The 10,741-nt window shown below is 34.9% G+C and overlaps 1 protein-coding gene across 1 annotated transcript; it reads left to right on the plus strand.

The window, feature by feature from the left end:
* Window positions 1-1,905: 1,905 nt before the first annotated feature.
* Window positions 1,906-10,447, plus strand: LOC104899500 (E3 ubiquitin-protein ligase PRT1). Its single transcript, XM_010686697.4, has 7 exons — window positions 1,906-2,247; window positions 2,990-3,018; window positions 3,097-3,276; window positions 5,327-5,575; window positions 5,691-5,894; window positions 8,449-8,576; window positions 9,645-10,447. Exons 1-7 carry the CDS (start codon window positions 2,138-2,140, stop codon window positions 10,131-10,133), a joined length of 1,389 nt encoding a protein of 462 aa, XP_010684999.2. The 5' UTR covers window positions 1,906-2,137; the 3' UTR covers window positions 10,134-10,447.
* The last annotated feature ends 294 nt before the right edge of the window (window positions 10,448-10,741 follow it).

Below are 10,741 nucleotides of genomic sequence, written 5' to 3' on the forward strand. Positions count from 1 at the left end.
AAAATAGGCACAATATTTTAGAACACCAAAATGCAAGTACTATATTATGGGACGGAGGGAAGTTCACCAAAAAAAAAAGTTCACCAAAAAAAATGGGACAGAGGGAATAACATTTAACATATTTTGATTAATTTTTTATTTTATAAAGTATTTTTTGACGAATAAACTTTTCAAAAGGTTACAACGTTACCTTTATAGATTAGAAAAAAATTATTTTTAATAAGTTAACATTTGTACGTTCTTCTTAAAATAAATCAACCTTTCAATTAATTATGAATAAGTTAACTCGTATCTACTTTTGCTATAAATGAGTTAAGTCACAATGTCATCCTATTAAAATATGACACGTATCATAGTCTCAACGTCATTAACTCGTTTACACCATAAGTAGATACATCAAGGTTAACTTATTCTAAGATAATCAAAGATTGACTTATTTTGAAAAGATCAACCAAAGATTGACTTATTAAATACAATTTCCCTATAGATTATGAGTGATTATGAAGAGATGATTCCTCTTAAAGAGAAAAAATAAATACATTATACCGCAGTAACTTTCAGTTATTTTGAGGTAATTTTACATTCGTCTTACCATATACTCCCTCCGTCCTCTATTAGTTTACCCCTTTCTTTTGCACAGAGTTTTAGGAAAAATAATGTTGTGGGTCATAGAAATAAAGATAAACTATTATTTTATATTAAAGTTGAATGTATGTGTGATGAAAAGTTTGTGGTCCCATTTCAAAAACAGCAAAAAAAAAAAGGGGGCAAACTAATATGGGGCACCTTTAAAAGGAATACAGGTAAACTAATAGAGGACAGAGGGAGTATATTGTACACTGGTGTTAATTAAGAATTTGTGCAGCTATATATTCATTAAATAGAATGTCAATTAAACTATATTAGTCCCTCCGTTCCAAAAAGATCAAAACACTTGTTGGGACACGCAATTTTATGTGATAAGTTGTAATACGGTTATCAAATATTATTTTGTTAAATAGAAATAGGTAAAATGGGTGTTAGAAAAGTAATATAATAATAGTAGGGATCGTGATGCCAAAACGGAACTGTTCAAACTGATTTTAACAGAAAAAATAGTGTTTATACTATTCTATGACGGAGGAATAATGCTTTTTAAAACTATTGCTCATAATACTATTTAGTATGTCACATGGTAATTTGTACCAAGTAGTACTTGATCTAGTGGTAAGGAGAGCACCCTTCCAACCTCAAGGTTGGGGGGTTCAATCCCCACTAGGGGCACTTTACGGAGTATTTAAATTTTCTATATGCATCAGTTTGAATTTTATAAAATATGAATTCATATATTAATTCAGGCGATGTTATTAGAAGATAAAATCTTGTCTCATGCAGGCAAAGCAGCCAATCCCAAAGATTAAGGGTCAAATATCGTTGTTGTAATAGCTAGGTGTTAGCTTTTTAGAGTTTTTTTTAACAAAATAACTTTTAAAATAATCCATGTTTGATAAAACTAGTTGTTTGATCAATAAGTACACATAATGAATTTATAGAAAAAAAAAGTATACATAGTGAATTTATATTAAAAAAAAGCATACATGATGGATGGCATATTAATATAATTTAATTGGTAATATCAAATGGAGGACTTAAAATAATGCTCGATACCTTGGATGAAATCCCGTCCCCTTTGTTGACTTGTTGTGTTCACTAAGCAACCAAATCGCAGCGTTTGTTTATCAGTTGATTTGGAATGGGTTTATCGTTTATGGACCCAGTTCAAGTTATAGCTGTCTATCGCCACCTCAAACCCCAATTCCCCAATCGCATAAAGCACGTGTCCCCCCAAATGTTCCACGAACCTTTTTCCCATTTTTTTTATACGAACCTAAAATTATGATATAGAAACGTACTTGTAGATTTGTAGTCTTCTACAACTATATTCAATATTCATAATTGATATTTTACCTTCCCAATTTTTTTATACGTAAATTTTTATTCCACATATTCTAATCAGATCATAATCTTCTTTAATCATCAAAAAATTTCACCTGCCAGCTTATCTCTCTTCCTCTTCTTCCATGATTTTCTCTCTCCTAGGGTTCTACTTCTAAATTATTTTCAATTAAATTTCTAAGATTCCAAATTCCTTGATCAAATGTCATCACTCACTTCTTCTTCATCAAAAATGGCCAATAAACCATCAAATTGTTCTGAAATTCAACAGGAGGAGACTATTTCTGATTCTTTTATTTGCTGCGTTTGTTTGTAAGTCTTTTCATTCGTTTAAGTTTTGTTTTTCTTTTTCAATTACTTCAGTTTTCATAATTCTGCTCAATTTGAATTTTTTCGAGCTGCAATTTCAGAATGCTGCAGAAATATGATGTTGTTTTTTTTTTAATTTTATAAAATTGATATTAATCAGCTTCGATTATGATGAATTCTTCTCAGAATTACATAATTATTTCTGCTGTAGTTATCTTAATCTGCTTTGTTATTTCTCTTTTTGAGAAATTGCAGAAGGAGAGGAGACAAAGTAAGGAATATCTGACTTATATCGTTGTTTGAATGGAATGATCATTGACTTATATTTCCCCCTTTCTCAATTGGTGGACTGTTCTGTGGACGATGATTCTCGATTTATTCGCAATTCTAAAGTCTTGAGTATGTCCTCCGGCCAAGGTCGGTTATGCTGACGGAATCGCCTTTGGCTGTCTGAATTGGTTGTCATTACATTAATCATATCATTTTCATGCTAATTATGATGTACATTATAGAAGGATAAACCCTAGAAAGATCCCCTAATGTTTTCAAGTGTCATTTTACTTCCATAATACTTATATATGTGTGTGTGTGTCCTGATTATTAGATGTTGAACACTAATGTTCATTCTTTTAATGATGAGAGTAGTTGAGTTGGGTTTAGCCTTTTATGGTGTGGTTATTCGAGGTTTTAATTAGCTTTTCTTTTGGAGGTTTTCTTTTCTGATATCAAGCTTGTTATGTTGCAGGGATCTCCTATACAAGCCTATTGTGCTAGGTACAACATTTTTAATATTGTAAAGATGTGATTTAGAAATATATTGTTATGTAGTAATCCTCTTGTTTGTTATTGCAGAATGTGGTCATGTCTCCTGCTTCTGGTGTGTTCATAAATCCATGGATGCTCTTCACGAATCTCATTGTCCAATTTGTAGACATCCATATCATCACTTTCCAACTATATGTGAAATGTTACACTTCCTACTATTAAAGATGTACCCTCTTGCTTATAAGGGGAGGGAGAAACAGATTCTTGGTAAGTTTTTCCTATAACTTCGAAATTTTGCACATGCTTGATTATACTCCAAGTGAAAATCGTAAACTTGTATTGCTCTGTTGGAAGGATGTCTTGTATGTTTCTCCATGAAACAACTGTGCGTCTTTTTTTTCTTTTAAACAAAAAATTGCTTTCTTGTAATTCTAAAATCTCATGGCAGCTTGATAAAATTACTAAAAATATATGATAAGATTATGTGGCCGGAGATTTTGGTCACTGTCTACTACATATTTATCTTAATTCTTTGCTAGATCTCCTGTTTAAAAATATTAGGCATCTATGCTTTTCGTCTTCAACTTTGACTATTACTATTGTTTGAAGTCATATTAACATCTATTACATGCTATCATGAAATGACTTTGTAATGTGGTGATACCAAGATTTTTCAAGGTATTATTGAATATAAAGAGAAAAACTAAGGGTCATATTTTGACCTTGAACCCCCTTTGTAACAGTCTCCTTTCTCTTTCTTTACTTTTCCTTTCCTTTGTAGTGCTGATCTTGTTTGATATGATTTATCGAACTTGTTGTACTGCCCATTTAAAGAAGAATGGATCACAAGGAGACCATAACAAATTCTGGGAATCACATTCCTAGTATCAAAGGGCTGAAATTTTGTTTCTCTACACCAAAAAACTCATATGGCAAGACAGATATGTTTCAGCAAAACTTTCTGAGGACCTTCATGCTTTATATCAATTGCTTTACCAAGCATGATGCACTTTTTGATATGGCATGGGTGATCACATCCAGGAGCTCCCAACATCAGCAAATTACGTAGCTGTAATGATTATTGCTAGTTAGTACTGTCAAAAGTTGTTACAACTCTTCACTCTCCCGTTATTATAACTCAAGTTCTCACTTTAGTTGCCTCAAATTATAAGATCATCCGAAGGCTTGATGATTTGACTTTAGACCTCCTATATACATGGGTGACACTCCCTTTTTTTTTTTCTTGTTAAGAAAAAGAATTATCTAACTTTGAAAGTAAATGCATCAGATTCTTTTTAGGGTTTTATAGAATTGCTAGCCTTTTATATTTTTTTTTGGGGGAGGGGAAGGGGGATGGAACTAAATAGAGGCCATCTTTTAAAGAAATTTCTATTTGCTGATCCTGTTTTCCATGAAGTTTAAGATTGCTTTTTGACAACCATTTGAGGCTATGGTAAACTCTAATGGGCCCTGCATTATAATAAGCTTCTTAAGTTGTAATGAGTATTGATACTAATTAAAATTCCATTTTAGGATCATAAAATAGTCATTACAGATGTTTCCATAGTCATTCTTCACAAAGTAGCACGAATATGAAAGACTTTAATAACATGTAAATTACAATGATGATCTGACATTTTCGTAGTTGTGATTTGTGAATTCACACAGCATACGGCCATTATTGTGATCATGCAACAACCTCAACCATTCTATGGACACAAATAGATTTAAAGATGCATAAGAAGTTTGACAATGTGGTGTTTGGGAATCTATGGCCATGATGATGAACTTCTTGGAATCTAGGCTCTGAATTATCTATGGTAATCACGTATATCGGAAACCTACTCAACTTGAGTGCGCATGCCTTGAAGACAGTTTTACATTAAAAAATCTTTTGAAGATTTTGTTAGGAGTGCTTCATTGAAAGAAGCAGTGATAGATGGTCCAAAGACAGCTCTGTGTCTACTTGCGTGTGCATGCGCTTGCCTGCGTGCATTTGTGTGTGCAAATGTGTGTCTGTGAGGCTTTACATTATCTACAATAAACACATTATGATTGTGACCTGAATGAAGCCTAGCAGGGTGGGTTAGGGAAGAGAGGGGTATGTGCTTCAAATTACTCGGGTATTTGTATTTGTTTTTCCGAGTGAAACAACAAAAGATATTTTTCTCGTTTCCATCGAAGTTTTAGCGATTACTTGGCGTCAAGCTCTCTTTTTCACAAATTTGTATTATATGGACTGTGACCAATGGTATGTCACATGTTATCTCCACCTTTAAATGTTCATATAATGTGTCTTTACCTTTTCAAATGTCAGAGGAGGAAACAGGAAAGAATTGCTTCTCACCACAGCTTGATAGCAAAGAACTCAACAGTAATGATGGATCCACACCTTCTCATGATGCAAATATCTTGTCCGATTTGGCTTCATCCTCTTGCATCACAAGTGCAAGCAAAGATCTTTCAAAGATGGATAGAACCTTTGAGAGTGTTTCAAGTAGTGATGTACTCTGTCTAGCTTGCAAGCAACTTCTATATCGTCCTGCAGTTCTGAATTGTGGCCATGGTACTGCCTTAAATGTCTACTCTTCTCGTATGCATTCGTGCACATGCTATATTTTTCCTGCATTCATTATTTTTTCGTCGATTGATATGCATGTGTTTTGAATTTCTATGGCCAGTATATTGTGAAGCTTGTATAATAGTTCCAGAAGATGACATAATCATTTGCAAAGTTTGTGAGTGCCCACATCCAAGTGACTGTCCAAATGTGTGCTTGGAGTTTAATAATTTTTTGGAGGAGCAATTTCCAAAAGAATATGCTGCACGAAGAGCAAGTGTTGAACAGAAACAAGCACGTTTCCAACATAAAAATCCGTCCTCCTGTATGTTCTTTGCCTTTTCTCCTTTTTTCTGAATACTTTCTTGACATACTTGTTTATGCATAGATTATGTTATTAGCCATTGCCAACTTCTCCAACATCAGCTCTATTAATAATTACCACATGTTTCTTTCAAGTAAAGACAATATAATTCTTTTCATTAATAACAGAGGCACAGTAAGAAAGTGTTTGTTTGTCTGTGGTATCAATAAATGCAGTTATTATGTGAGGTTAGTCAGTCGCATTCCTCGTGGCTGGTGGTATAGTGTTAAGACTTTTAGCTACATGTTTTGGATTAGGTGCTCTTTTGAACTTCTTTTTGTAGATAGTGATTGTGTTTCATCTTGTGTATGGAGACAAGTAGAAGCCTGATGGAAGCACCACAAGTAACTGGATCTTATGATACTTTATTGCATGTGAGTGGACGATGCACTCATATCACCTGACTTAAGCAACTAATCTCTTTTACAATAACAGGGGTCAACATTGGCTACTGTCAACTAGGAAGTTTAATATGGAGTAGGGTGTAGTTTGCTTAAAGATTGCCCTTGTATATGATCCAAACCATGTTAGGATTAGGGCTAGATAGTGTATTTGGATTGGAATTCAAACTACGCAACTGCAGGTATAGTTTAATGAAAGATTAGTATATAATTCAAAGCTCCAAACTTAGGTAGGTTAAATTCAACCAATGTCACCTAGTCAAGATTGCCGCTCATGCATTGGCTTCAGCTACTAAAAATGACAAAGTGTGCTTCTCCAGTTGGAACGTTGATAATCAATTCTCTTGCTGGGCTTGTGGCTCTTTTTCTTTTGAGGGTAGGTAAAAGGGGGGGGGGGGGTAGGGGAGGGAAGGTGGCTTTAGGCTTTCTTTGCCGAAACAAACACGCTCTCTAGTTAAACCTGGCTCCTTGAGACCTTAGGGGAATAAGCTGGTGAGAATACTTAACACATTCATTATTGCAACAAATTAATACATTATTGTATCATTGTATGGCTGACCAACTACCACTAGTGATTCTGCTATACGAAGGCAAGTTAGAGCCTGCAATTCAAATTTGCCTTATTTTAATGGAACAACGAGGTGCTTTCATGGCTTATCAGACAATGATAGTAAAAGAAGAAAGCACTTGCATGATCTGAGAGGAAATGTAGCCTATAAGTGGTATCTTGAAGTGATGGCAGATGAATGAAAATAATGGGTAGCACGTGGTGCTAGGGTAAGCAAGGTTCCTTTCTTCGTGCTGTATTTATTCATGCTTCCACATGTACATCTTGAGTTCTTCAGAGAAGGATATTGGGTATCAGAAAGCAAGCAGGATTATATTTTATCTTATGATATAAAGAGAACTGGAAAGATGATTCTTTAAGAACATTATAATGTGAAAGGATCCAATATGGTTGTTTGACAGAGGAAGCCTGATCAAGCTTGATGTTATTATCAAGTGTTATATTTCTACATTATATACTGAGGTTCTCATTTTCTTCTGCTCACAAAGAAGTTGATAAATGGATGATGTATCGTCGGGAATTTGATGTTCAAATTATATGTGAATGTCGTGGACTTAGTAAGCCTTGTTCTTTTAACTCTCAAAATCTGGGATCGGAAAAACTGGGAAGAGGTTTTGAATCCCTAACGGTAGGTTTTATCTAACATGTTGAATCTTAGTAATACCTTTTTTTGTGTGTATATACTCCACCATCCCATTGTAATTGATACAGTTTGACCTACACAATGTTTTAGGTGATTGTTTGATTTCTTATGGTGGGGCTATTTGTTGGAAATTTTTTCATAATAAACCTTTTATGTGTCTCTTTGTTTGCAAGAAACAATCATTTTAAATATTTTTGGCAACTTAAGATCGTAGGGAAAATTTGTTTGTGATAAACAACATTAGTCCACTATAGGCATCATTAAAGTGAAGGAATTCAATGAACAACCACCTTAAATAGTAAGCATTCATTATCCTTCTTTAATTTGTGTAGTGAAGCTTTCCTCTCTTGAGCATTTATTGTCTTGAAAAAGCTTTGCTAATGTCTGAAAGTGGCCTAAGGTTGTTTTTCGCAAATAATTCTTTTTTAAGGTCTTGAGTTAGAAAATTTTGGAAAGGTTGTTTTTTGCAAAAAGTGACATATAAAAGGTTTGTTGTGACAAACTTTTCTTTTTGTCTAAAATTGTAGTTAGTAGGTTGTGGGGCCTTAACTTTAAGAGGGGTGAGTGAGAATATTTTTTGTTATTGTTTGGTCCCCTATAAAGAGAGAAATAATTATAAAATTTGTGTGACATTACCATTATAAAATAGTGTTTCAATTAATGCGGGACCGACGAAAATGTAAGTCAATTAATATTGGACGGAGGGTGTATGTGACATGTTATTAACAGTGAGTTGTTTTCCATCTCCATTGAAGAATTTTGTTTGGCAATCAAGAATATGGTATGTTGATCATTTTGACAACATCATATGTAGCAGCACTAAGATTTCATATTTCATTCTGTGTGCTGGTAGAATAAGATTTTTGTTATCAAGTTGACCTTTCTTGCTACTACCTGATACAGGTTCTAGTTCAAAGAAATCCGCCAAAAAAGGCTGCTTCACACCATTTAGAGGCAGTGAAGACTTTATACCATGGTGGAATGAACATGGTTCAAAAGTCCATGCGGGAGCTGGTTGTGATTACTGTGGAGTAAGGGCCTCAATTATGTTTTTTCTTTCTCCTTCATGACTGGACAATTATAATTTATATATTCATGCGAAGTTAGTTTGACAGATTTTCGTTAAAATAAATGCCGTATTTATGCTTCATTTCTTTGGTGTTAGACACACATCATGTATCATACTTTCATCTGATTGCCTCGTGTCTTGTATTATCAGAGACATAATTGAGTCCAAATCTGCGAAGACATTGTGTTATTGTTGTCTATAGTACTTCCTTCCTTACTCTTAAGTCGTTTTACCATCATAGTCATACACCTAATTCTGTAATTCATGATCCTCATTATTATTAAGACGGCCAACTTTATTTCTAAAAGAAGACTTGAATAAATTGAGAGGAAAATTTCTTCCCGTAATGCAGTCTTAAGTAAATTCATATCAGGGTGACAAGGTATTGTTTGTGCAATTAATAGGAATTAGCTGAAAAATATAAAGTTTCATGTACCCCGTAAACCCCCCCCCCCCTCCCCGCATTCTAGGGCATGGAAAATGTCTAAATTCCTTGGGACAATGGACTAATACATTCAATGTGATGGAAACCTCTGAAATATTTTCCTGAGGAAAGTGGCCTATTCCTGCTTTCTCCAACCTAGCATAACAAAATCTTTCCATAATGGACGCAGAGATGTTCTTTTTGAGTAGCTTGTGCTCATCGAAATTTTAGTAACATCGAGTACCTGGGAGAAAACGTAGAAAAAAATTACACAGAAGAAAAAGACCTATATGGGAGAATTAAGTTTGAACCATTGGAAAGAGGATCTCGTAGGAAGGCTGGTTGTTGGCTAAAGCTAAAGGCCTCACAACCTCTTCTCCAGGGTCAAACCCTTGCTCTAACCCTTGCTCCAACCAATGCTGTATAAGTAAATATAATCATAACTCCCAAGAATATGTCAACTTTGACAGGCCTATAGATGCTCTAGACGATGCCATTTTGAATTTTCGTGGTTTCTGTTCTGCACTTGCAGTCATTTATTTTGTACAATAGCTAAGTCAAAATAGCCTGTTTGACAAACGCTCTGGTGTTTTTTAACCTGCACAGATGTATCCCATTGTTGGAGATAGATATAGGTGCCAGGATTGTGTGGAGCTAATAGGGTTTGACCTTTGTGGAGATTGCTATAATACACAGTCCAAGCGACCAGGCCGTTTCAATCAGCAACATACTCCAGAGCACAGGTTTGAGCTTGTCAAGCAGCCAGATGTGCTACGGAATATAATGTTGCGCCTTGTTGGAGGACATCTTGTAGATAGTTCTGGTGCTCCTGTTCTGGCTATAAGTGCGATTGAAGATCCACCAGATGGTTGGATAGCTGTTGAATCTGTTGGTGCTCCAGAAAACACTCATAACAATGTAGTTTCCCCTAATGGGACTCATGGTGATATTATGCACGATGACAGTGACACACAAGATGGTTCCGTTGAGGTGGAGTTTGGTGATGCTGTGGAGGTTTCTGGTAGTAATCTGGCCTCTTTTGCCCATAACGATCATCATATGAATCAAGATGATAATGAGGATCCTCCTTTCTAAATTTGTATAGATAGTTGGACGAGCTTCTGCAGAAACATTCATTGAACGTGCGTCTGCAGTCCTTCACCCTTGAAACCCGAGGATAAAAACAGACCCCTGTTCTGGGTATTTGATAAAAGGTTCAGGTGGCCTTGTTTTTTTTCCCTCTGGTCTGTTATTTTTATAAGAAATTGCTGCATTCTTAATATGTAATGTTATGAGATGTGTATATTTGGAAGAGGCAGGATTTTGGTAGGAACCGTTTGTATAAGCTCTGATGCCAATAAATGTTGGAATTAGTATTATAATGGGCAATCTGTTAACTTTTAAGTTAAGACTTCTATGATTTTAAAGTTCTCGCTTTTGCTCTTTTATTTGCAGTGCAGACGAAGTAAACTTCTGATTAGCTAGGAACGAAGAAAACTTCTAATTAGCTAGGAAAGTCTAATTGTGGAATTTTGAGAGATTAGTAGTTGCAAAGCTATCAAATGGTGTACTAACACAATCTAAAATGCTAACACTACTGCAGCGGATTACCAAGTGAAGTAGCCAGGTCGATTCATGTCAAGTAAATTTCTGAAGTCAAATTTTGAATGCTATCATGCAGTAATAAATTTCCACTGTCCGCA

This window comes from Beta vulgaris, chromosome 7 (genome assembly GCF_026745355.1).
Source record: "Beta vulgaris subsp. vulgaris cultivar EL10 chromosome 7, EL10.2, whole genome shotgun sequence".
Classification (NCBI taxonomy): Eukaryota; Viridiplantae; Streptophyta; class Magnoliopsida; order Caryophyllales; family Amaranthaceae; genus Beta; species Beta vulgaris.

What these genes read in the sequence shown, in the direction of transcription:
- LOC104899500 (XM_010686697.4), top strand. Translation starts at nt 2,138, where the DNA reads ATGTCATCACTCACTTCTTCTTCATCAAAAATGGCCAATAAACCATCA. An exon ending in ATACAAGCCTATTGTGCTAG is followed by an intron (nt 3,019 to 3,096) that starts GTACAACATTTT and finishes TTGTTATTGCAG; the next exon opens with AATGTGGTCATGTCTCCTGC. An exon ending in GAGGGAGAAACAGATTCTTG is followed by an intron (nt 3,277 to 5,326) that starts GTAAGTTTTTCC and finishes TTCAAATGTCAG; the next exon opens with AGGAGGAAACAGGAAAGAAT.